Source organism: Rhinolophus sinicus, linkage group LG15 (assembly GCF_036562045.2).
Source record: "Rhinolophus sinicus isolate RSC01 linkage group LG15, ASM3656204v1, whole genome shotgun sequence".
In the NCBI taxonomy this organism is placed as follows: Eukaryota; Metazoa; Chordata; class Mammalia; order Chiroptera; family Rhinolophidae; genus Rhinolophus; species Rhinolophus sinicus.
This window is the reverse complement of record NC_133764.1, coordinates 13145501-13172103: the sequence shown is the minus strand read 5'-3', so window position 1 is coordinate 13172103 and position 26603 is coordinate 13145501. Positions and strand designations below refer to the sequence as shown.

Here is a 26603-nt window from a genome sequence, read left to right as displayed (position 1 = left end):
ATGCTAAAGTGTGTCCTCTGAGCTCCTGATTAACACTTTGATTGGAGATCATGAGACTCACTTATTCCTAGGATGTTGTGAGTCCAAGAAGAAATAGGGTGATTCTTTCCAGGTTACAGATGAGGAAAGTGAGGCCCAGCTTGGCCACAGCCAGGGCAGACACTGCTTTAAAGATGACAGCGTGATAATATCACGTCTTCCAGGTCCGTATCCCACACATCCCTTCATGTGCCTCACACTGTGGCTACACTAGGGACAGGTTCTCACTTCTCCCAGCATTTGCCCGCCCGGGGCACCATTCCCTTCTTGGATGCCTCCTGAAATCTTTCTTCTGCAAGACCCAGATCAAAGGCCACCTCCTCCAAAACGCTTTTTGACTACTCTGCTCACATCAGAATTCACCATTTCCACTTGGGCTCAGAGCATGTTTGGGTTCCATCAGGCATCATGGCGTATGGGTGGGGCTGTAGCCACATACATACACACGTGCATGTGGGCAGCAGGGTCCCTGGGTCCCCAAAGCCCCAGTTCTGATTGTGTCACCCAGTTGGAAGGGGTCACTGATTTTGGGAAGATGGCGCCAGCTTAGCCCCAGTCAGATGGGCTCAAGCTCCCTTCCCCTCCCGCTCCCCTGTCCCAAGGCTCTGGGGACCCACTGCTGTGGACACAGATTCCCCTGCATGGGTATGTGGGGTTCCTTGAGCAGACGGGACTCAGAAAGCAAATCAATAACAGCTTTATTGTTCTACCAGTTTGGGTGGGTCTTCCACCTGCAACCAAATCCCATGGCTTTTCCAGTCACTCTCATGAACTAAAAAGCAAGTCCCAGAATAAAACTTCTATCCAGGCCCAGAAAATTGCATTGGGAAGAGAGGGAGCTCTAGTTGGTTCGGTTCTCCTTGTTTCATCTCTGTCCCTTGTCCCCAATACCACCCCTCCCCAGAGAGCCTGGCCCCTCCAGGGTTGGGCAGGCCAGGACGGGTGACCAGAAAATGGGCGAAGTATGTCCTGTGTCTGGGATTGTTTTTTGCTGACTGGCAGTGCCCTCCATGTGACAGATGCCCAGATGTTGGCTGGCTCCTCTCTTACGGACATTTTGTGGGTTTGGGGGGCCCTTGGCCATGGCTTTGCATTTTTCAATTCCTTGATGCAGATAACATCGTCCTTTCTGTCCTCTCACATCTTCCCCTCTGCTCCTCTTCTGGGGTTGTACACGCTTGCTACCAGAACCTGTGGCCCCAACAGGCACCCTGTGGGGCTCCCCTCTCATGACCCTCAAGTTATCTCCTCTCTAGTGTCTGTTTCACCCCCTGGATGAACTCAGGAAGTGCAGCTGTCCCCACTCCTGCCTTCTCTCCTCACCTGACACTGTGCACTGCTCCCTCTGGCACCCCTGCCCTCAGCCTCCCCTTAGGCTTCAGGGGCCATGCTCTCCGAATGCTTCAAGATGCCCTGATGACGCCCTTTGTGGACGCCCCTCAAGTGGCCCTGGTGCAGGATGGTCAGCATTTCACCAGTGTCCAGCCGGAGAGAAAGGCCAGTCTCCTTCCTGGCAGGCATTGCCCTGTCTATGGGTGGGTCACCTGAGGCCCCTCAGTCAGCTTTCTCGCTCTTCAAATAAACCCTTCCCAGCCCAAGTCTCCAGCCTTCTGTATAAATGGAACACAAGATGGTTCCATTTCGCTCTCTAAGCCCTGAGGGTGTGTCTAGCACCTCTCTTAAGGTACAGGTGCCTCTTACCTGAGTCCTCAGCATTGGTAGGGCTCCTGCTGAAATCCCTGAAGAGCAGACAAGTCCTGTGAGCATTCCGTTTTGTACCTGCTCTTATTTGGTCTTTATGACCCCCTCATGGGGAAGGGTTTTTTCATGCCACTTGATAGATTGGAAAACTGAGTCCCAGAAATAGTGACACAAATAGCACGACTCAAACTCATACTCAGCCCTGCAGACTATAAAGTCTGTGCCCTTCATGCTGCACTGACCCTTGCCACTCCTGTGGGAGAGAAGCAGGCTGCATACACTGGGCACCAATAAATGCTTTAATGCTTATTGGCTGAGGGACCATCATCTCCAGTTAGTGGGGGCTGAAGAGACCTGACCTTGCAGGCAGGCTGAGGCCCTGGGCAGATGGAGGCCTCAGCAGAGGCCTGTTCCTGAATGGGCTGGGGCCACGGACCCCCTGCCAGCTCTGCTTCTGCCACTGTCTTGGTTGGCTCTGGGAGGCAGCTCCTTGGCTGTATTTTGGGGACACAGCTGTCCCCCGTCCCACAGCCTGGCGCGTTTCCAGAGCTGGATGGCTCATCTAGAAATGACATTGCATCTTGGTTGACAAAGCCAGCTGGAGAAACTCTTCTCTAAGCCTGCCCCGGGAGGTGAGGGGCTGAGGGGCAGGAAGGCGGGCAGGGCCAGGATGCATCAATCTTCCAGTGCTGGGAAGCTGCTCCTTCCTGTGGCTCGTGCTTGGCCCTGGCATGATGCCCAGCGATGCTGAGTCCCCGCGGCCAGAACTCCAGCCTTCCAGGAGTGGTACGGTTCCTCTAGACTTCCTGACCAGAACCCCCATCTCCATGGCTCTGTCTGTGCTTCTGAGGTCCACCCAGGTGTTCTGAGTTGAGAGTCAGGCTCCAGCTCCTTCCCTCCCCCTCCTCCCCACACCACCATAAAACCCTTTATACACGCCAACCTATTGTCTTCTCTCGGTCCCCTCTGTCCTTCCCTGGCTCATGCCTAGCCATCTTTCTCCAGGACTGTCCTGAGAGCCTCCTTCCAGCCCTCCTCACCTTCTTGCTCACCCACCACAATCTTTTCTCACACTGCCAGAGTGACACCACAGACCTTTCCTGTTCCACAGCTTTGCATGGCTCCATGTTACCCCTGGAACTAAGTCGAACTTATCATCCTGGATTTCAAAGTCCCTCACGAACTGCCCTGAAACCCTTAGTAGCCTTATCCCCATGTTGTCCTGCCATGCAGGTCCCTTTCTGATTCCCAGGACACGCTCCATACGTCCCACATCTGGGTCTTCCCTCTGTTTCCTCTATTCCCACCCCTTTTCCATATGCCCGAATCCTTCTGGTCCATCAAGGGCTGGCTTGAGCACCATCTCTCCACGGAGCCTTCCCTGATTGCTAGGCCTGACTCTTTCTCCCCAGCCTCGAGGCTCCTCAACATTGTCTTCCTTGGGTCATGGTTGCTTATGCTCTGACCCTTCTCCCAGCTGGGCCCAGGCTAGTTCCAGTCTTTCTCAGCACCCCAGCCTGAAGCACAGTGTCAGGCATTTGGGGTGGGGTGGGGGTCATCACTGCTTGCTGAGTGAATGGTTAAGTGACCAGCTATTTGCATTAATTTATGGACTCAACAAATATTTATTGAGTGCTTATAAAATAGCATGCTAGCCAGAATGCTGCGGATATAGCAACAGATAAAAAATAGACCCAAATATCTCTGTCTCTAGGGAGCTTACATCCTAGTCGGGAGAGACAGACAAAAGGCAAAATACATAAGTAAAGATACCTATTTCAGATGATAATAAATACTTAGAATAAATAGAAGGGAGAAGGGAGAAGGGATTATGTGGGGTTGCGGAAGAGGGCTGCAACTTTATGTAGTGTAACCAGAGCGGCCTCACCGAGGAGATGGTTGTTGAGTAAAGACCGATAGGAGGTAAAGAAGTGAATTACATGCTATTTAGGGGAACAGTTTTCCAGGTAGAGGGAACAGCACCTGGAAAGCCCCTGAGGTCGGAGTGTACCTGCTGTGCTTGAGGAACAGCAAGGACACTGGCTAGTGTGGAGCGAATGAAGGGACAGAGGGAAACGACGACAAAGAGGTGATGGGCGCCCGATCATGGAGGGCCTCGTGGGTGTCAGGTGGAGTCGGCTTTTACTGAGAAGGAGACGGGGTTTTGTGCTGAGGAGTGCTAGCTTGTATCTTCTGCATCTTTTGACATGATCATGTGGTTTGTCTTTTATTCTATCAATATGGGGTACTATATTGATTGATATTTGTGTTGAACCAACCTTGCATTCCCAGGATAAGTTCTCCATGTTGTGCAGTCAGCCCTCCGTATCCATGGGTTTCCTGTCTGTGAATTCAACCAACTGCAGATCGAGAGTATTTGAAAAGCAAAGTTACATTGTTGCTGACATGTCTGATGTAGTCAGGCCTACCATGGTAGCATCTATACGGAACATGCACAGACTTTTTTCTTGTCATGATTCCCTAAACAATGCAGTATAACAATTATTTACATAGCATTTCCATTGTATTAGGTGCTATAAGTAATCTGGACATGACTTGAAGTGTTTGAGAGGCTGTGCATAGGTTATATGCAAATACTACACCATTTAGTATAAGGGACTTGAGTATCCTCGGATTTTGGTATCTTTTAGGGGTCCTGGCACTACTCCCCCACAGACACTGACCGACAACTGTATAATCATTTTTATGTGTTGCTAAATTCGGCTTACTAGTATTTTGTGGAGGATTTTTGCATCTATATTCGGAATGGATATGGGTCTGTAGTTTTTTTGTGATGTCTGTGTCTCATTTTGGTATCAGGGTAATGGCCTCATAGAATGAATTGACAAGTGTTTCTTCCTCTTCTATTTTTTGGAAGAGTTTGTGAAGGACTTGGGTTAATCCATCCATCTTTAGATGTTTGTTATAATAGAATCCATTAGAGAAGCCATCTGGTTCTGGGCTTCTGTCTGTGGGAAACTTTTTGGTTACTAACTCAATATTTACTTGTCATAGGTCAATTAAGAGTTTTTGTTTCTTTTCAAGTCAGTTTTGGTAGGTTGGGTCTTTCTTCCTAGGAATTTATACATTCCATTTGGATTATCTAACTTGTTGGCATACACTTGTTCATAATATTTCCTCATAATCCTTTTAATTTCTGTAGGGTTGGTAATAATGTTCCCTCTTTCATTCTTGATTTTAGTAATTTGAGGTTTCACTTCTTTCTTCTTAGCCAGTTTAACAAAAGATTTGTCTGTTTTGCTGCCAGCTTTTGGTTTTATTGATTTTCTCTACTATTGTTCTACCAGTGATTTATGTTTAAGAGAATCACTCTGGTTTCTCTCTTGAGAATAGACTTGAGGGGCAAGGGCAGAAGCCGAGAGAAGAATTAGATTACTGCCATAATCCAGGTGAGAAGTGGGGATCGGACCAGAGTGGCAACAGTAAAGATGGTAAGAAGGTTGGATTACAGATATATTTTGAAGGTAGAGCTATCAGAATTTCCTGATGGATTCAGGGTGGTATGTGAGAGAAATAAGAGTCAAGGGAGAGTACTAGGATATTGACCTGAGCAGCTAGAAGGAGGGAGACACCATTAACTGAGGAAAATGGGGAGGAGCAGCAGATTTTGTTTGAAGATTGACAGCTTGGTTTTGTACCCTCTCAGTTTGTGATGGGAGGTCCACATCCACGTGGAGGTGTAGTAGAGAGTTGGACACAGTCTGGAGTCCAAGGGACATGACATCACCCCTAAAACTTCAATGGGTGGGAATTGACTGCAGTCCAGCATGAGGGGTGTCATTAGGTTTGGGGGACCCATGAGAGTCAACATCAGAAAGGGTATCTAAAGGGGCTGAGGAATTAGCTTATGTTGAGCTTCAAAATAAGCAGTCACTTGAGTCTCTTCCATTCTCCATTTATGGGATTCCAGGAACCAAAGTTTTTCCTGCACTATCTTTGTGAGTCCTCTTTGGGGTGACAGATGGGCCCCACGATCTGCGTGGGAAGGGCCCATGGAAATGTGGTCATGTGTGCTCGTGTGTGTATGCATCTAAGTGTGAATATATTCAGGTCTGTGACTATGAGTGCCGATATGTGTGCTCTTGTGTGTTCACATTTTTGTGTACTTGTATAGTCATGCTCTATGTATGTTGCGTGTACATGTATTATACGTACATGTAATACACACATTCTGTACGTGCACAGTGTGTGTGTGTCCATGAGTGTGCACATACATGTGTAGCAGGGCATGCAGATAATTGTATGGGATGTGTGTGCACGTGTGTCTGCAGCTGAACATAGCTTTTTTCCCCAGTGTTTTTGTGGCTGTAGCTGCATTGTGTAGGAAAGAGGTGTTTTGGTGGCATCATGTGTTTGCCCCTCAATTTCCTGAAGTAGGGGCCAAGTCATGCTGTATGTTTCATGGCAGTGAGGTTTCCTAAGCATATCAAGCCTGGTCTTGGGCCTTCCCTGGGAGAGCCCATGTCCGATGGCCCATCTGCAGGCGCAGAGTGTTCCATCCCTTCCCTCCTTCCAGTCCCCTTGGCAGGGGAAGTGGACTTCTCGGTAGTTAATTGGGATCCAGACGCCCACAGCAGGTCTTGGCGCCCAGCCTCTTCCTTGGCCTTCTTCCCAAAGTGGCTGTCCTTCAGAGGATAAGGGGTTTGTACTCAGAGGAGGGGCTGAACCCAATGCAGGGGCTCCCCCGTTGCTGGCCTGGTGGCTGGAAGACATGGCTAAACTCTGTCAATCTCCCCTCGGGTGGGCTTTGTGGTCCAGATGGAGGGGCAGGCATGGGGGGATGGGAGTGAGCATGCACTGAGGTATCTGCAAGACCTGGACATCATTCCTGCTTCTTTACTTACTAGCTGTGTGAACTAGTGCAAGGTCTTAACTCTGCCATGCCTTGATTTTCTCGGCTATAAAATGGGAGTGCTAGTACTTCTTGGTTTCCTTAAGGAGCTAAACAAATTTATGTGCTTGTTGTACGTGCCATGGATATGTAATGAAACTCAGTGGTTTAAAACAACAAAAACATTTATTTTGCTCACAAAGTTGCAGTTTGGGCAAGGTTGAGAGGTGGGGATAACATTTCTTTTCTACTTGAGGTTCACTAGGCAGGATGGGAGTGGGGGACTGGATCCTTATAGGCTGGGGGCTGTCAGAGATTGATGCTGGCCGGCTATGGCTGACACCTTAGCTGGCGCTGTTGGTGGAACACCGGCATGTGGCCTTCCCATGTGACCCGGGCTTCCTCACAACATTGGACTGGGTTTCGAGGACTAGCATCCTGAGAGAGAGCCAGGGGGAGCCGTATTGCCTTCTATGCCCTCCCCTGGAAAGTTACACAGCATCACTCCCACAGCATGCTGTTCTTTGCTTCAGCCACTTTCAGCTCAAATTCAAGCGGAGAGAGAATGGATCCAATCTTTTGATGGGGACTAACAGTGACCTGAAAGAGCATGTGGAAATATTGCCGTGGCCAGTTTGAGTAAACACAATCTGCCATAGTGTCCCTAGGGCCCCTCCTCCACTGTGATCTGGGTCCTCTTGACATCTGACATTGTGGGGAGGAGTCTGGGCACGTAAAACGTGGTCATGAAGCCCCCACATACGTGAGTCACCCCCTCCCTGGATGGGTCCCTCGTTCCATGCTGCTCTTCCGGTCTCACAGGTGAGAAACCTGGGGGTTGAGACTTCACCTTCAAACCCCTGCTGAGTGTCATGGGCTGAGGGAGCAGAGGCCTCAAATGGCAGAGCCGAGGCCATGGGGAGGTGGCTGGATAAGCAGCCATGTTCACTCACTTATCATGTATTTCCCAAGCATCTCCTGTGTGCCAGGCTCTGTTCCAGGCTCTGGGGATACAACATCAAATGAAACAGGCAAAAATATGTAAGTAATAAAATAAACACGTAAAATATGTGGTATGTTAGATGTGGAAGAGTTCTGTGGAGAATAACAGCAGGGAAAGGGGACAAGAAGAGGGACAGGTACAGTGCAAGGTGGTCAGAGAGGCCTCACTGAGATGGTGACACTTCAATAGCAACCTGAAGGAAGTGAGGTGGAGGGAAGAGCATTCCACGCAGAGGGAACAGCAAGTGCAAAGGCCCTGAGGGGGAAAGCATGGCTGTTGTGTTTGAGGAAATGTGGTGGGAATGGGGCAAGCCACGGAAGAGCAGAGGCGAGGTCAGAGGTAATGGCAGTGAGGATGCAGATTGTGTAGGAGCCTGTACATATAATGACTTTGGCTTCCAGTGAAATGGGAAGCCATTAGAGGATGTCTAGCACAGACAGGAAATGATGTGACTTACAGCCTGTATCAGTTATGTATTGCTGTGTAACAAATAACCCCCCCAAAACTTAGTGGCTTAAAACAACAATGATCTATTATTTTTTGTGATTCTGTGGATTGGCTGTACAGTTTCTCTGCTGGTTTCTCCTGTGCTCACTCAAGTGGCTGCCTTCATCTAGACGATTCCCTGGGCTGGGACATTCAGTCTGGCCTCACTCATGTCTGGCTGTGGGCTGGGGCCCCTTGTTCACCTCCACTTAGCCTCTCCTCCATTAGGCTACACAGGCTCCTTACAGGGCAGTCTCAGGGTAGTATTCCAAGAAAGCAAAAGTGGAAAATGCAAAGTCTCTTAAGGCGTAGTTCAGGAACAGCAAAGACCACTTCCATCTTACTTTAGTGTTCGAAACAAGGTGTAAAGCCAGCTCAGTTTCACCATGGGAGGGGACTGGATATCAAGGGTATGAATACCAAGAAGCATAATTACTTGGGGGCCATTTTGTAACATCTACTACGTGGTTTAGCAGGGCTTCTTTGGTTGCCTTGTTGATAATAGAATGAAAGAGGACAGAGACAGAAAGAGGGAAACAAATTAGGAGGCCTTCCAATAAAATAGGCAAAAGATGGTTGTGGGACCAGCATAGTTATGGAGGAAGTGTGGAAAAGTGGTCAGGTTCGGGGTATATTTTGGACGGAGAATCAACAGGATTCCCTGACAGGTTGGGTGTGGAGTGTGAGACAGGAAGGAGTTGAAGATGATTCCAGGGGTTTTGGCCTGGGCACTTGGGAGCATGGAGTTGGCATTTACTAAGAGGGGGAAGGCGGAAAGAGGCGCAGGTTTTTTTCTGTTGTTTTCGTTTTTGTTGTTTGGTTTGGGTTCTTTTTTTTTTTTTTTTTTTTAGAAGGAATGGGGTTGGGCGTTCTGTTTTAGACATGTTAAATTTAAGATGCCTCTTAGAACATTCAACTGGAAATCTTAAAAGGCAGTTGGATATATGAGTCTGGAGTTCAGGAGAGAGGTCGGGAGACAGGCTGGTTATTTAAAGCCACGAGACTGAATGAGATCACCAAGGCAGTGTGCATGGATAGAGAAGAGGACCAAGGATGACTCTCCAGGGCATGCCACATGTCAAGACGGTGTGACATCAAGGGATGGGACCAACAATTCCATCTACCACACTGTATCAAATGACCTTTACATTTTGATTTGGGAGAAATTTAAAAAACAAAAGAAAAGGCAGAAAAGTCCAAAGAAGAAAATGACCACTAGCCATATTATCATCCTCCAGAATTAACTACTCTTAACATCTTGGCTTATTTGCTTCCACTTTTGTTATTTAATGAGGTGACCATCATTCTATACGTGTCTCTCTGTGTAGATACACAAATTTATGGTTTCAGAAATATTTTTATTAAGCTGGGGTCACATGGTAGTGTAATTTTAAAAACAAATTTATTCAGATGTAATAATGCATATACCATACAATTCACCCATTAAAGTGTAGAATTCAATGGTCTTTAGTATATTTGGAGTTATGCAATCATCACCACATCAGTTTTAGAATATTTTCATCACCCCAAAAAGAAACTTCATATCATTAGTCACTCCCCATTTCTCCTCAATCTGCCTCTACCCCAGATGTAGGTACTAATTTAATTTCTGTCTTTAGAGGTTTGCCTATTTTGGATATTTCATAGAAATGGGATCATATAATGTGTTTAATTCATTTGTATGAATTTACCTGAAGCAACTGAAGTGAAATCAAATGAATTATTCAACTTCACGTTAATTGTATAACTTTGAACTCATCGATGAGTCCCAATTATGAAAGAGAACGCCAGCCTTCTCATACTGCCCCCTTCTGCTCTTCCTAACCTCCTGATTTTTGTTAGTTATAGTATTAGTTTTACTTTTTCTAGATTTATAACACTCACAGTCTGTTCTCTAGGCATAATCCTTATAGTCGTTTGCCAGTCGTCCCAGATTTAAATAGATTCAATGCTCATTACCAGTATATTTACATAGATCCTCCATTCCTGAGTTTTTTTATTTTGCTTCAACTCCCAACTGGGTAGATTTTGTGGTTAAGTAGTTTTTATCCATCCACCCACCCCACAACCCCCAAAAGGCTAAAGAGATTGTGTTCCTTTGGTTCATTCGTGTTTGAGATTGTCTTTCTTTCTTTAACGCTACTTGAACAACAGCTAACTGGGTTGTTCAGATAGCATTCTTGGCTCACAGTTTCTTTCCCTCATTACTTTGCAAACATTTGCTCAGTTGTCTTTTGGCATCAAATATGGCTATGGAGAATAAAGTTAGCTTGATTTTTAACAAATTGTTAAATGTTGATTCAGTTTTTCCATCTGGATACCTGAAGATTTCATTCTTCATTCTTGAAACTCAATATCTTAGCTAGTGTATTAGTTATCTCTCGCTGTGTAACAAATCACCCCAAAACGTGGCCATTTAAGACAGCACACATGTATTATCTCTCAGTTTCTGTGGGTAGAGAATCCAGGCAGAACTTAGCTGGGTCCTCTGCTTCATGGTCTCTTGCAGGCTGCAATCAAGGCCAGGGTGAGAATACAAGAGGGGGCGATCTCTGGAGCCATGTTGGAGCCAGATGCTTCCCAGCCAGGCTTTGTCTCAATGCTAAATATCCTGTATCATATCAACGTCTCTTCCTAGCAGTGTTCTTTTTATTTGCTGAATCAGTACTAAGTATCCTCCTTCCCCATTTCATCTCTTTGAACCTTTCTTATGTTGGTTTGTTTGTTGGGTTGGATCATCTTCAGGGCTGGGACTAGGGTGAGGCAAGCAAGGCACGGAGGGCACCCCCTCAGGTACTGAGCCTGCCCTGGTGCAACCCTGAGAGTGAGCCCTTCCTTAAACCGGGTGCCTTAGGCACCTCACTTGCTACACTGTGGTCCCAATCCTGATCATCTGTATCTGTCTTCCGTACCATGTACTTTTCTCTAATAGCTTTCTTCTCTTTGTGTTTTCAAAAATCATCAGTCAGTGAGATTATATCAGGCCTTTCCTCTATATCAATAAGTCTACTTTCATTTATGCCTATTCTGTGTCTAGCTATTTATAATTTATTAGTTTTGTAATAATGTTGTTTTACACCCCCCCCCCCCACGACCACACACACATTTATTTCCTTAGGTCTGTGATATCCCTTTATATCTCATCCTATGGGGACTCGTTTCGTTTTTGAGCTCTTTCTTGATTAAATTACTGTTCAGTATATAATTTGAGGCAATTGTAAGGAATTTCCTTCTGCTCTTTCTCCTATCATCTTCTAGGTTGGGTTCTTTTTTTCTGCCTGTTTCACTTTCTCTCTCCCTTCCCTTCCCTCCCTTCCTCCCTCCTTTCCTTCCTTCCCTTCCCTACCTTTCCCTCTCTTTCTCTCCCTCCTTTCTTTTTCTTCCCCCTCCCCTTCCCTCCCCTTCCCCCTCCTCCCCTCTTTCTCCTTCCCCCTTAGGTTGGGCATGGGCAACTCTGCTCAGATACTGAATTTGCTTTGATACAGTGTGGATGACTCTTTGTTCTTGATTCTCTGTCAGCTTTCTCTGTGACCATTCTTTCCTCCAAAGGGGCTGCAGTTTGAGAGTTGAGCATTAGGTTTTCTGTCACCTGAGGGAATTGAAAGGCTCAGGTGTGGCAGTGAGGAGTCTTTGTTCCAACACTTGGGCTCTGCTCTCTCTTCTGGGATTTAGGTAAATGCTCCATCACAGCATTCATTCTATTTAATTACTGGGTGCTTATCCCCTTCTGGGATGGAGGCTGTGCTCCAGCCTTGAGTGGAGTCAGTAACTGGAGCCATTGTACGCTTTCTCCACTTTTACCCATTTTTTTCCCCAGCAGCTTTTCGCGCTGGTTCTCAGTCAAGAATGAGAACTAAGGGCCCTTCAGTTTATTTCCCTTTAGTATGGGGGTTTTGGAGACTAGTTTTAGGGAGGAGAGCTGAGAAGAGCTATACTTTCTACTCCAGAATTGTCTGTTGTTTTTTTTTCCCTTGGCTGCCAATATTAAATGTTTATCTCATTAGGTTTTGTTCTTTTCTCTACTGAAAAACATTCTTTTTCCTGCCTTACTATTTTTTACTTTTTGGGAAAGGGAAATCTATGTTGCAATTTCAATCCCTCAACTTTACAGAGGAGTTGCCCTAGACGTTAAAGCCCCTTCCAGCCCAAACTAGATCACTATTCTGCGTTCCCTACTTGCCCAAGAAGAGATGTGGCCATTACCACACAGAGCAGAGTCAGCTTGGCTGTGACCAAGGCCTTTATTTCCAGGAGGGAAGACTGCCCTTCTCAGCCTTGAAGACTCCTGAGTAAGGACTAGAGATGGAGGCGCAGTATCTGACCAGCCTGGTGCCCATGGGGCAGCTTGCGAGGTGGTTGACAGGGATCAACCAGGATGTGTGCCCACCATAGCTGTAGTCAGTCAGCTAAGGATTCTGGGGATTCTGGCCCCTGGTGGTGGTCGTGGGGACCCAGACAGCTGGGCGGTGCAGATATCCCAGCTCTGGGGGGCTTTTGTACAACTTAGCCCTTGGGGAGCTTCTTGAATAAACCCTTTTTCTCTTGCATCTTGGGCTAGAGTAACCAGACTTGCCAGGGGCTGCCTCAGAGGGACTGAGAGAGGCCCACCTGCCCTTCCTCTGAGGGTCCCGCTTCCCTGCCAAGATCTAGCAGGTGTCTCTTCTTGGATGGGCAGCAGAGCCCACCCACATAGCCCAGAATCTCTGCCGAATTCTCTAGAGAAGCCCAGAGCTCTGCTCCCTCACTGCCTCACTTCCCACCTGCCTGTCTACCAGGCTGCTGCTGGCCCCTGGGAAACAGGTGGTGCCCTTGTGCCCTGAAGCCAGTCCCTGCAATTACAGGTTGGCAGGCCCAGGGGCAAAGTGTGCCAGCCAGCTTGGCAGCTTGCTGGCGGCTAGTCTGCCTGGGGCCTGTGTCCTGACTGGCTCAGCCTCATAGGCTGAGGAGTTGATCTGTGAAAGGAGAGGATTGGGTCTTAGCTCTGCCCCGGCCTCCATGGGCCCATGGGGGATGTTTACCTTCTCCCTTCCTGGTGAGGCCTAGAGTGCTTTCTTTGCAGGTCAGAGATCAGTTATTACCCAATTGGAAGACTGAGAGGGACCAAGGTGAAGACACTGCCCCCTCCACCCTGTAGGGACTGAGTTTTCTCTGGGCAGAGGCTCCATCTTTCCTCCTGTTCCCTTCCCGTACCTACCTGTGCATGCAGGTGTACCTGAGGAGAGGTGCGGATATGTGTGTGTGTGCAGGTATGAGTGTATGCATGTCCATGTGTATACGTACAAGGGCACAAGCGTGTTTGTGTACATGCATACCTGTGTGTGCGCGTGTGATTGTGTGTGCACAACTTGCTGTTACGAGACGGCAAGCTTGCAGGTATATATGCTAAGCTTTTTTCAGCAGTTCACCCCAGCAAGCATGTATCAGTGTTTGCAGCCACTGCTTGTTTGGTTGGTACTTTTGCCACACAAACTTTAATATTTCAAATGTCATCCATGTTACCTGCATATGTGTGTACTTGTGGTGTGTGTTTTGTGTGTGTATCCCAGGTTATGAGTGTCCATGTCTGTGTGTATATGTGTGAGTGTGCACGTGTGTTGAAGCTTGTGTACACGTGTGTGAAGTCTTGCATACGCACGTGTCTGTGCATGCTTGTGTGGCTGCATGTGTATGTGCCTGCCTCACAGTGTGAGTGGGTATGTGTGTGTGTTCCTGCTTTCATGGCCAGGGGTGACTAAGGTCAGGGATGTTCATCATCGCTACCCCAGCTTGAGGGGGAAATCCCCTCGCGTCTGAAATGGGAAAGGGCAGAGGCTGAGGGGCTCTACATTTCTCAGGCTCCAGGCAGCATTCCCAGGCCCTGTCACCCAGGGGACTAAGTCAGGGTGGGGGGAAGCATGCACAGGCGCTAAGGGGACAAGGGCAGAGTCAGATTTCCCTTTTGGAAGTCCCCTTCAGGGCTGGGGGGTGGGGATGGTGAGGTCTGGGAAACTGGTAAGGAGGAAAGAAGGGGAGGCCTGGACCAGGCCAGCAGCAGACAAGAGGGATGGGAAGGTTAAAGGGACATGTAGGATGCAGAATGGACAGGACTCACTGGCTGGAGGGCGGTGAGGGTGAGCAAGGCCTGTAGGAGCCCACCGCCTCCCCCTCCCTGTGCCTGGCCTGAGTGGCAGGACACAACAGGCTTTCCCAGAAAAGCAGCTTTGGCAGCTTGCTGGCAGCTAGTCGGTGTCTGGGGCTTGTGTCCTGGCTGGCTCAGTCACACTGCGTGAGGACAGTGACATGGGAGGACAGGAGGAGAGAACGAGTTTCGGGGCCTGCTCAGCAAGAGGTGCCTGTGGCCGTTCGGGAGAGGGTGCCCGGGACGTGCCTGGCACTCGGGGTGAGGCAATCCATGCAGGAGTAGCTTTGAACAGTCAGCTAAACTCTTCACGGTAGCTTTATTTCAAGCCACGGCCCTTCTAGTTAGTTTGTTGAGTTATTTACTTGAGGAACCCAAGTCTGAGTTGGTCATGGAAGCCACTGAACTCTAAGATCCAATTTGCGCATAGCCTGTGAGGAATGCATGTAGTGCCAAGCGAGCTTCCCAGGCTGTTGGCGTGGAAGGTGCCAGGCAGAGCACCTGGGCCACCCCCAGCATTGTACGGTTGGGGAAATCAAGGCCCAGAGGGTGGTGACCTCCCCTGAGTCACCCAGCATGGCAGGGTGGGGCCGGGCTGTCCACCTCAGCAGGTCACACCCCTTTGTTGGAGAGCCCCTCCTTCAGCAGCCGCCTCAGGAGACTCTAATTACAGGATTGGGAGGCAGCCTCTCCCCAGCCTGTCCCTTTGCCCCTCAAAGCCGCTGCCGCGTGGAGATGAGGATTTGGTGGTTTGCGGCCGGTTTCCAGGTGTGTCTGAGGAAACCTGGCATCCTCAGGCGGCTTGTTCTGCCTGAAAAGCCCCATTGTGGCTGTAGGCCCCTCTGATAGGCTCTATTTTGGGGTTGGGATCCACCCTGTCCCAGCTGGAGGAAGGAAAAGGTGTATTTCAGTATGTCCTGTGGGTGCGGGGGAGCAGGAGAGACAGAACAGGAGGCTGCAGCCCCAGCAGAGTGCATGGCTCCTGGTGGCTGGTGCCCGACTGTTTGGAGGGAAGGATAGAAATAAGCTGGAGGTGTGAGGAGGGGAGAAGCCTGGCAGCCCAGTGGAAGTGGCTGGAATGTGAGGGGAAAGTGGGTGTGAACCCGCCCAGGCTTTCATGTGGCCTCAGGAGGCTGGGGTGGCAAATCCTGTCAGGCTGGAATGCAGATCTGTGGCCGGCCTAGGCCCCACCTGAGACCTGCCTGCCAGCAAGTCTGATTCCCACCCCTGTGGGTACCGAGCCCCATGTCCTAGGCCCAGAAGGAGACCCGCTTTGCCCTCAAGGGTTCCCCAGTTTGGGTGCAGAGGGACCAGTGAGACTGAGAGAACACACACAGCTGCTCTCTCTCATTGGTGGGTTCTGCTCTCTCTCTACATCATTACGTCATGTTCTTACTCTGACCAGCATGGTGGGTACATTTCAGCCTCCCTGCCTCTGCTCTAGTGGGTCCTCTGTCTGGCATGGCCATGGGGCTCTTCTCAGCCCATTCTGATCCTGTCCATCTTTCAGGGCTCTTCTCAGTGCCCCCTCCACCTGGATGCCCTCCCCATCCTGAGCTTTCCTCTGACTTCCCTTCTGCCAGCCTCACTGGGCATTATGGCTGCTGAGGCCTCTATGGAGTCTTCCCCCCAACAGCCTCCTGTCTCTCACCTTACACAGGGCCAGTCACAGGGGTGAGGGACTCGCCAGAAAGTGGCTTGATGTGTGACCTTGGGCCTGAGTCTCCTCATCTGTGAAATGGGTGTAATGATATCTACCTTACGAGTGGACTGAGAGGTTAGATGGGTGACAAGATCAGACACGCCTGGCACGCAGTAGGTGTGTGCAGGCAGTGGTCCTTTGGCTCCTCTGCCCTCGGTGCTTGCGGGCCTTTGGGAGCCAGAGCCTGGGCTGCCCAGGGCACAGCCCCGTGATTCCAGGAATGACTAATTCCACTCTAGCAGTAAGCTCTTGGAAGCCCAGAGAAATAAGACTTTTTTTCTCCTTGTTGCTTCATTAAACTCTTCTTGAGTGAGTGGAATGAGGATTGTCCTAATCCTCTGGCATGAGGCAGGGAGGTTCAGGGAGCTGGGAGAGAGGCCCACAGTGGCCTCCCGTCACCAGCAGATATCTGGGCCAGGCAGGGGGATTCTGACATTAGGCACCTTAGCAGTGTACACAAGCCTTAGAGGAACACGGCGGAGGGGTGGGCAAGCTCTGAGCCGTCCCTGGGCCTTTCTCTTCCCGAGTCTGTTTCCCCACTTTAGAAGTGGCTTGGAAGTCCTGGCTGCCTCCTGCTGGGGCCCCATAGGTGACCTCAGGAGCTAGACCCTGGGGGCCATCCATCAGGGAGAGTGTGGTTCCTAGGCCTGCGCCCCTCATGGCTGCCCGCTTGCCCAGATGGAAATGTCTATCCATCCTTGAAGCTGCCGGACCTGGAAACAGTTCCAGACCTCGCCCACCCCAATAAGTCTGTAAAGCCCGAGTCTCTCTCTCCACAGGAGGGAAGAGACAATGCTGGGAGGGGCAGGTGACTGAGGGCTGGGAGCCTCACCCTGGCCACCCTTTGTCCACAGGTATTCCTGGCGCTTGGGGAGCTGTTTCTGTCCTGTAACTGGGCAGTGGTTGCGGACATCCTGCTGGTAGGTGTGAGGGTCAGTGGGGGGCTGGTACTGGGGCCTCTTGAGCAGCAGGAGCTGGAGTCTGTCCAGCTCAGGGATGGACCTCTGCTGTGAGTGGCCTGGAGGTTGGGAGGCGTTTCAGAGACCATGGGATAGGGGACCAAGGTCATTGAACAGTTGACTTGGACCAGAGGCCTGCCTGATACTCTTAAATATCTTCTGTGACCATCACTCCCGTTTTGCAGATGAGCAAATGGAGACTCAGGGAGGGTAGGTGCCTGGGCAAAGGTCAAACAGCATGCAAAGGCACTGAGCCAAGACTGGGGCCCAGGCTTTTTGACTCCCGGGCTCCCTCCCTCCCCCACCCCTCTCTTGACTACACTGCTCAGCCAGCAAGCTCCTTGGCCTGCACTCTGGGCATGTAGACGGGGATGCTGGACTTTAGAGTTGTAGCCACTGAGCCCAGATGAGACCAGGCCACCCTAGCTCCCATGTCATGGGCCGCAAGGCAAGGGGCCGGCTCAGGCCATAAAGAGGCCTCATGCTGTCTTGACCACATGACTCTCTAGGTCCAGAGTCCAGCCTCCCTGCCTCCTTCTAGGAGACTTGCAGGGAAGGACTTTGAACACTGACAGACTGTGCTTTTGTGAATAACATAGGGCCCCAGACCTAGGGGCACCCCAACAGCCCTCCCCCGCCTTCTGGAAGCCTGGCACATTCCAGCACTGGCAACAAGGGAACCAGAGTAGCTCAGCAATTGACTGAGACCTGCTCTGAGGATGGCATAGCAGGGGCCTGAACCCAGATTCAGGAAACAGACCTGCATTTCAGCCCAGCTTCTGTCACTTCTTAGCTGTGTGACCTAGGCAAGTCACTTGGTATTTATGAGCCTCACTTTCCCCAGGTGGCCAATGGGAATGAAAATGCCTTCTGGCTTATTGTGAGGGTGAAATAATATGATATGCGTGAAGCTTTTGCCCAGTGGCTGGCACAGAGAATGTTGGCCAGGATTCTGACAGCAATTCAGAGGTTTCCACTTTCTCTTCTTCCATCTCCCAGAGATATCCTGGCATCCTAGGATCTGAGTGGAAGGGCTGTGGGGAAGTGCAGTCATTTAATCCGCCAACAAGGCCTGCTTGAATACTACTGTTGATGAGATGCTCACTTCCTGTCTAGATGTTCTGCCCACCCCAGCTCTGTGGGTGTAGACAGGTCTGCCCTGTCCTTGACTCCTGAGTGGGTGTATCAGCTGCAAGGCTGGCAAGTCTTCTTTTCTCTCCAGACAGGAGACTTGGGCTCCTGCCCAATCTCAGCCAAAAACCTCCTGAATGGCCTTGGGCCTCAGTTTCCTTGTCTATAAAAAGGGGTAATCCTACCGGTCTGGCAGTAGGAGCGAGAGAGAGCCTTCAGGAAAACCCTCAGTAAATGGGAAAGCAGGAAAGTGCTGGCAAACATTTTCTTTAGTGGAATTGCTCACCTTTAGGCGCAGGGAACTACCCCTAATCCCAACATAGCTGTTCTCTCAGGTGGTTCAAATGGAGCTGAAACCTACCCCCTGCAGCTTCCTCTACCTGCCCCCCGCTGTGCTGTTCCCACATGACAGCCCCAGAGATATGCCAGCGTGTCCCCCCAGCTTCTGTGTTTGCAGGAATGATTAACCTGGCCAAGCAAGGCCCTTTGTAGGGCTGTGTGTGTTTTGGGGGCAGAGGGCAGGGGGAGGGGAGCTATGGGGCCGCTTGCTCAGCCATAGTTTGACCCATCTGGCTCTGCTGGGGAGCTTGCTGGAGCTGCCCAGGGGGCCAGCTGGCCATGATCCAGACCCCCCGGAGCTCCCTGGGGTCCTTCCCTGGCTCAGAGGCCTCCAGCTCCCAATGTGTAGCAAGGCCCAACAACCCAGAAAGGCTTCATGACCCCTTCCCCTGCCTTCCCACCTTCCTGAAGCCCCTTAACAAAAAGATTGCCTTTGGACTCTTTGGTGGTGGGAGCTGGTCCAGTCCTTGCAGTCCTTGGAGCTCAGTCTCCTGGCAGAGAGGGGATGCTGGAGGAAGGAGTAGCCTCGGGCTAAATGCAGGTGAGGGGCAGGCTGTGGGGACCTGATCCTTTGGAATGGAAGGGCAGATGCCAGCTCAGAGCAGGGTGAGGAAGGAGTGGGTGGTGAAGAAGGAGAACTGGAATATAGACCACACCTGCAAGAAGTTGTGCTGAGGAGAGAGGAGATGAGAGATGACGGGAGCTGGAGTTGGCAGGAGATCTGGGGAAGATGATGTTGTGTTTTCAAGAGATAAGGCAGGAGCAGTCTCCACAGGCAGGGAAGAGAGAAGGGTGGAGAGAGGGCCAGTAGGGGGTGGGGTGGGAGGGTTGTGGGGGCTGGGGAGAAGCAGCCTGGAGCAGGGTGGGGGCAGGAAGTGTATGGGGGCATGGGTGTTGGCAGGAGGTGCAGGAAGGTCCCATCTACTGGCAGGCTTTTGCGCCTGAGGCACAGGGGTCTCGTTGGGCAGGACCCAAGGAGTAAGGAGGCCCTGGAGTGTGCTCCCCAGGACATAAGGACAAGTTATCTGACACTGCTACCTGCACCATCCATATTCCTGAGGGCTGGGTGTGGGCTGGGCTCCACTGACCTCTGTGTCCGTCCTGTCTCAGGGGCACCGCTCTCTTTGATCTGCTTATCCACACGTAGGAGAATCCAGAGTCTCTCTGGGGAAGAGACCTCAGATACTCACTGGTCCAGTGGTTCTCGAACTTTATTGATTTAGGTTTGGGGAGCTTGTTGCAGATTCAGCTTCCAGGCTCTCTGTCCTCAGAATCTGACTCAGTGGGTCTACGCTAGGGCCTAGGGGTCTGCAATTCTGATGAGCTCCCCACATGTTCCTCCCAGCACACTGGTCTAGTGCAGCCAGGTCCCCGTTCCATGAAACCTCTGCAAAATTCTGACTAGCGTATTCCTTCCCCTGGTTCACATACCCTCCGACAGGGAGCTCCCTCCCTGAACCCTTGGGAGCTGCTGTCTCCTGGCTGCTCTGTTGATGAAAAGGATCTGGCGCCCTCACAGCCAAGACTCACCTCAGATACACTTCCGGCCAGTTCCCCCTAGCCCGGGTGAGCCCCAGCCTCCTTAGAATGCTAACATTGTGTGTCCCGAGCAGGCATCTCCCCAGGCTGAGCTCCCTGCCCCCTCAAACCTACCAATAGGGTCTCTAGCTCCCTCTCAACCCTCTTGTCTGTCTGGGCCCCACTTGGGGTGGCCCAGAACCAGCTCACTCCACCCCAGCAGTGGGGAGCTCACTCCCTCTCCCAGGTCTGTCCTCGGGGTTCTGGAATCCAGCCACCAGGCTTGTCTCCCACCTTCTTAGCAGGTTTTCCCCATCCCCTGGAGGATATCACCCTCCTGTTCTGCTGCTGACAGCGTCTCCATGCTTCCCTGCCCTGCCTTCTGCCCCCCAGATAGCTCTCTGCGCACACTACCAGGGGTGTCTGGGTGTGAGGGCTCAGTGGGGAGTGCAAGAGGCAGGCTGCCAGGGAGTCTGCACCTGGCGGCTGCCCCTCTGACTTTCTGTAGGCCCTTGGTTGGCTCTGGTTATGCTCTAGGCTATAAAGGGAACAGATCTTTAAGAAGGGAGAGTCAAAAACAGAGGTGTTTTTGTCTCAGAATAGAGCGAGCCTGGATTTTTGGGAACCCAAAAGCCTCTCACTTCTAAAATTACCAGCTGGGCTCTCCAGCTGCTGATGGCCCCCTGGCTATATGGAGACAATGGGGACCCAGAACAGACTGGGGGCAATCTACCTCTCCTGCCACTGGCAGCAGCGGCTTTATGTGGGCCCAGCTGGTTGGGGTTCCTGGGAGGGCAGGAGGGGACCATCCTGGCTAGACCTCGCTTTGAGGGCCCAAATAACCCCGGCCCCTGAATGGACATTTTTGAACACTGAGCACCTGTCTTCTAGGAGGCCCTGCCCTTTTCCCCAGAACCACTGGTGAGGAATCACATAATTCGAGGGTGAGAAGGAAGTGCTTGGGGAAGGTGCAGAGCTGTGGTCATTTCCTTAAGTCTGTTGGCAGGTGTGGTGATGGGTGAGAGGCCCAGTTTCTCTTGCCACCTGGAAAGACTGGCTCAGCACCAGGGACCCTGGGACTAGCCGGTCACCCACAAGAGTGACTCTTGCCACTCTGGCCTGCCCACCCACAAGGCCCCTCTCACCAGAACGCCTGCCGCTCCTGCTCACAAAGGGACGCCCTTGCTCAAACTGTGTCCTGCCCGGATATGCCCTCCCCCACTCTCTCTGCCAGTTACCTGTTTGCAGGGCTGGGCATGAACTTGTCCTTTTTATCCTTCTCCCCATTTTCCAAATGTTCTAGAACAAATACATAAATACTGCTGGAAAGACTCCTCCTTGCTCATAGCAGCAGAGTGGCCTTCCTTGGAGGAAGAAGGCCTGGGATCCAAGGTCAGCAGCCCTGCCATTTCCTGGTTGGGTGACCTTGGGCAAGTTACTTACCCTCCCTGTGGAGGGTTTCCTCATCAATAAAATGTGGATTACAGTTGTATCTCCCTCATGGTTTTGTCGAATGGATATATATAAAAATATACATATGCACATACATACATGTGATATGTAAAATGCATACAGGAAGCATGTAACATATAATAAATGTTAGTAATTATTATTATCATCGTTATTATTCTCTGATGGGCTCAGATGATGGACACACAGGTCTTGGGGATAAGGCTCTGGGGTAGGAAGCTCCCCTGGGACTGCCCTGTCTGTCAGGACCTGTGACGTGTGGCATCTGCTTGAGCCCTTTCCTCTGCTTCCTGTTGCAGCCCTGGGTTCTGGCAGGGTTTCTCCCGGGACCAGTCTCCCAGTCGGGTCTACCTGTTTTATTTAGTTGGCAAACTTTCAGTCAGTCCCTTCTGTGCCCGGTGACTTGCTGTATCCCAGGGACCCCAAGAGAAATTAGACAGGAGCTTTGCTGCACAGACAATATAGGGGTAAGAGGAGGTGGACAAAAAAGCAACTCTCAACTGTGAAGGATGTGTGTTCAGTGAGGGGTGCACACAGGGGCTCTGGGCAGGGCCCTGGACTCCCCGGAGGCTTCCCAGAGGAGGTGATGGAAAGGTCAATCCTGAAGGCCAAATGGGGAAGCCTCAGCTGGACCAGGGAGGGGAAGGCTTGCCAGGCAGAAGGCATAGTATGATCCAGTGCCTGGGAGCATTCTGCCTCCCCGAGTCATAGGGCGTTATTTCTGTTCAGTGTCCATGTGAAGCCTCCAGGTACCAGCTGAAGGACGATGGTGAACATAACCCTCCATGTCGGTACTATTTTTATCCCCATTTGGGGATGAGGAGACTGAGGTACAGAAAGGTGAAGCAACTGGCCTAGTTGCACAGCTAGTGAGTGGGGCATCTGGGATTGGAACCCAGACAATCTGACTCCAGAATTCATATTCTTAACCTCCCCACCCTCTTCTGCCTGGGCTTCCCAAGGCTGCCTTTGGTCTCTGCCCAGTGGAGCCTGAACTTCCTGAGAGAAGGGCTGAGCTGTCTGAACCATCCCACACAAGTACCTGGCTGTGTACCCACTCTTCACCCCGCCAGCCTGCACGACTGCCTCCTGGGTCCCTGAGCTGGGATGCCCCAGCCCTAGCACTATCGTCATAGCCAGGCCTGGTTCCTGTCTGGTTCAAGAGCAGACCCTCAAGAGTGATGGTGCTCATCAGGGGCCTGGGCATTCCCATCCTTGGGGACTGAGGAGCTTTCCTGAGCCTGGAGGGGCCCTGCATTCTGGTGGTGAGCCTTCAGGCACTGGGGTCATTGATTCCCTCTCATCTCATTCTCCTGGCCAGCCTGTTACACCTCCAGGCAGGTCCTTGGCAGGTGGGGAGCAGGAGGTGGGTATGAGGGGCGTCCACGCTCTGCCCTTGCTTAGGGAGCTCCCCTGGTGCTCCTGTGTTTTACAGTCAGTGGTGGTGCCCAGATGCCGGGGGACAGCAGAGGCGCTTCAGATCACAGTGGGCCACATCCTGGGAGATGCCGGCAGCCCCTACCTCACTGGACTTGTAAGGCCGGGTGGGGGGCTGGGCTGCAGGCATGCCTGCGTATGTGTAGGGTGGGGAGGGTCTGGGGGAGGCACTGTGTGTGGTGAGGCCTGGAGGCGGCCTAGTGGACCTGGCAGACCAAACCTCCCTCCTCTGCAGATCTCCAGCGCCCTGCGGGCCAGGCGGCCTGACTCCTACCTGCAGCGCTTCCTCAGCCTTCAGCAGAGCTTTCTGTGCTGTGTCTTTGCCATCGTCCTGGGGGCAGGCTGCTTCCTGATGGTTGCACTGCACCTGGAGAAAGACCAGGCCCAGGCCCAACAGCCTGGAACAGGTATCCCCATTTCTCACACCCATCTGAACCCCATAGGAGCCAGGAGCATCAGCCATCCCCTGATCCCCTGGCTAGTTCATTCATTCATTCATTCATTCATTCATTCATTCATTCATTCATTCATTCAAAAATAGTTATTACACCCTTGCTATGTGCCAGGCAATGCTGCAGATGCCGGGAAGTGAAAGCCAAGTCCAAGCCTTCATGGAGCTCATGCTCTAGAAGGCAGAGACAGACAAGGAACAAACAGAAAGCAAAAGATAGAGTATGTCTGCGGTGAGAAATACTATGGAGAGACATCAAGCAGGAACGTGGGTAGAGAGGAACAGGTGGGGGCAATTTGCAGTGTTTGAAAGGATGGTCAGGGAGGTCCTCGCTGTACAGGTGACATTGTTGCAAAGATTTGGCGAAGGTGAGGGAGTGAGCCATGCAGCTATTGGGGGAAGGTACTCACTGCAGAGGGAACAGGTATTGCAAAGGCCCTGAGGTGACAATGCGCCTGATGTGTTTGAAGACTGGCAGGGAGGCTCGTGTGGCTGAAGCAGGAGCAAGGGGAAAGGGATGAGGGTGGCAGTAATGGGGCCAGAGCATGGGGAGTTCAGGGGCCCTTGTAGGGACTGGGTGGCCTTAACTCTGAGTGAGACGGGAGTGCTGTGTGGTTTCCAGCAGACGAGCCCCAAGTATCCGCTTTACACTGCAAAAGCACCACTCTGGGTGCTGTGTTGAGCACAGACTGTAGGAGCGTGGCATTGAAGCAGAGAGGCCAGAGAAGGCTCTACAACCAGAAGAGAGAACAGTGAGGCTGGGACCACGGTGGCATTGAAGGAAGGGAGAAAGGGTCGGATTTGGAATTTATTTTGAAAATGGAAGCTAGAGGATTTTCTGACAGACTGTGCCCAGGCCTGCTCCCAAAGCACCTTTTGCTTCCTTGGGGGCTGGCTGAGATTCTTTCCTCCCACAGGGACCCCAGACGGCAAGCAGGTGGACTGCAAGGATGGAGAGAACCAAAGCCTGCTTTCCGGCACTAGGGCCTCCACGGAGAACCCCTGAGGCCATTGCCCCGCAGTAAGGAGGTTTCACCCACCCTGCCTGCACCCCTCCCGTTGGCCTCTGCTCACATTGGCTGTTACTCAGGGACCCTGGCCGAGCTACACCTGCCACTTCTTCACTCCCAGCTAGAGAGCTGGCAGGGCCTGCGGTTGGGCTGGGAATTGAGCTGTCAGCACCCTCTGTGGGAGGCCTGGGCCTGTGCCTGCACCCAGCACCAGGCTCCTCAGCCTGGGGTCTTCAGCCTGGCTGCTGGCGGGTCCCGATTAAAGCACGGCCAGTACAAAGCCCATGGATTTCTGGCTTTTGGACAACTATGTTATTTATAGCCTCACCGTGCCTCTGCCGGGAGTGGGAGCAGGAGAGGAAGACGTGGGCAGTCCTGGCCAAGGATTCAGGGCTGTCCCTGATGTGGGGAAACTGAGGCAGCTGTTCAGATGGGTCTCTAGGTGTTCTTACCCTGGCTCTCCCACTGTGACTCAGCTTCCCCACTGTGCAGGCTCAGGAGGGCACAGGACACCTTCTGCATGAATTCGTCCTCTGAGCAAAATGTGGGGGTTGAATCCGTAGTCTTGGAGATAGATTTCTACCAGGGTGCTGGTGTGGGAGTGTGGCTTCAAGTTCCAGGGAACTACACAAAGGAATGCTCAAGCCTGTACATACCCAGCTGCCCCCGAACCATGCTGGGTGCTCTCATGGTTGTGCCTGAGTACCCCTGGCTGTGCCCTACTCTGCACCCCACTCCTCTACCCCCACGGCCCACGCTCTGACTCCAGAACAGTCCCTGGGAAGGGCTGGCTCGGTGGGATTCACATTTGCCACTGGGTTCAGAGCAGCTGGGCGCAGTGGGCCCTGCAGGAGATCAACAGCTTCCAGGCGGGCAGCAGTGGGGTGGCATGTTCTTTCCGCCTGCAAGCATGAGTTTCTTTCCCCCTCCCCTGGCACCCGGCCGTGCAATCACTTGTTCACTTGCTGACCACTCCCTTCACTGTGCCAAGCTGTGCCTGTCTCCCAGCAGCTGCGGGCAGAGCAGTGACCCAGTCTCACGCTCACCTCCTGACCCTTACTTGCTTCATCCCTGCTCCCTGTGGTGTCCTCCCTGCACTTTATTGGTGGATTGGACAAGTTCCAGGAGCTGGCCTGTCCAGCTGAGCCTATGCCTGTTCCCGCCACCCCCATCCCAGCTCTCTTTCAGGAGTGGCCATCACCACGTTGACCAGCCCCTCAACCCACGATTTAATGATTGGAGCTCATGAAGTGCGGTGGGGGGTGTGTGAGGGGGAAGGCTGCCCCTTTATAAGAAAAAGGATCCATGAGGATACTTGGTAAGAGTTCTGCACCCAATTACAATGTGGGTGGGGGTTCCCACACCACCAAGCAATTCTCTGATACCAGCGGGGTGTCCTACAATTCAACTCAATTCTGACACATTCTACCCAGAGATAGTGTCAGATCCTACAGGTTAAGGGTTCAGTCCCACAAGACTGCCCCCACCCTGCTCCCCACTTCAGATGTCAATCCCAAATCCAGGTTGTTACCTGTGTTTCTGAACAACCGGCTGTAAATCAGAGGTTCCCATGACCCCCTCCTTGGGTTTGATTAATGTGCTACAGTGGCTCACAGAACTCTGGAAACCCACTTACTCACTAGATTACCAGCTTATTATAAAAAGCTATAACTCAGGGACAGCCAGATGGAAGAGCTGCGTAAGGCAATGTATAGGGAAAGGGCTTGGACCTCCCATGCCCTCTCCAGGTGCCATTCTCCCCAAAGTCCACGTGTTCAACAACCTGGGAGCTCCAGAGTCCTGTCCTTTTGAGTTTTTATAAAGGCTTCATTACAGAGGCATGACAGATGAAACCATTGGCCATTAGCAATTGAGCTCAACCTCCAGCCCCTCTACCCTCCCCGGAGGTTGGGGGACCAGTGGGACTGAAAGTTCTAACCCTCTAGTCACTTGGTTGGTTCCCCTGGCAACCAGTCACCATCTTTAGGTGGGGTCCAAAAATCACCTGATTAACAAACAAAAGACACCCTCAGGGCTCTTATCACTTAGGAAATTCCAAGGATTTTAGGAGCTCTGTGCCAGAAATGGGAAGACCAAACAAACATTTCTTATTATAAATCACAGCATCACACTTGGTTTCTCCTGAGAAGGATGCAGCCAGTTTGTGGGGGAGCCAGGATGCCAGGGTCCCTTTGGCATTCACTGGCGGTGTGACCTGGGGCACTTCCCATCCTCTCCGAGCTGCAGACTCCCCAGCTATATTTAAGAGGTGTTGTGGAGTGTGGCTTTTCCAGCTCAGGCCTCATGTGATTCTCACAGAAACCCAGCTCCAGGGTCTGAACCTTCCTCTCTACAGTCCTAGGGGGGACCCCTGTGAGGCTCTGCTC

The 26603-nt window shown here is 51.6% G+C and overlaps 1 protein-coding gene across 4 annotated transcripts in view; it reads left to right on the top strand.

Moving 5' to 3' along the window:
* SPNS3 (SPNS lysolipid transporter 3, sphingosine-1-phosphate (putative)) overlaps positions 1-24505 on the top strand; it is a 61627-nt gene extending 37122 nt beyond the window's left edge. For all 4 annotated transcript variants that reach the window (XM_074320410.1, XM_074320411.1, XM_074320412.1 and 1 more), the window contains 4 exons: positions 16756-16821; positions 22754-22852; positions 22991-23162; positions 24124-24505. In XM_074320410.1, coding sequence (XP_074176511.1) covers positions 16756-16821; positions 22754-22852; positions 22991-23162; positions 24124-24212 — 426 coding nt within the window. In that variant the 3' untranslated portion in view covers positions 24213-24505. The remainder of the gene's footprint in view (positions 1-16755; positions 16822-22753; positions 22853-22990; positions 23163-24123) is intronic.
* The last annotated feature ends 2098 nt before the right edge of the window (positions 24506-26603 follow it).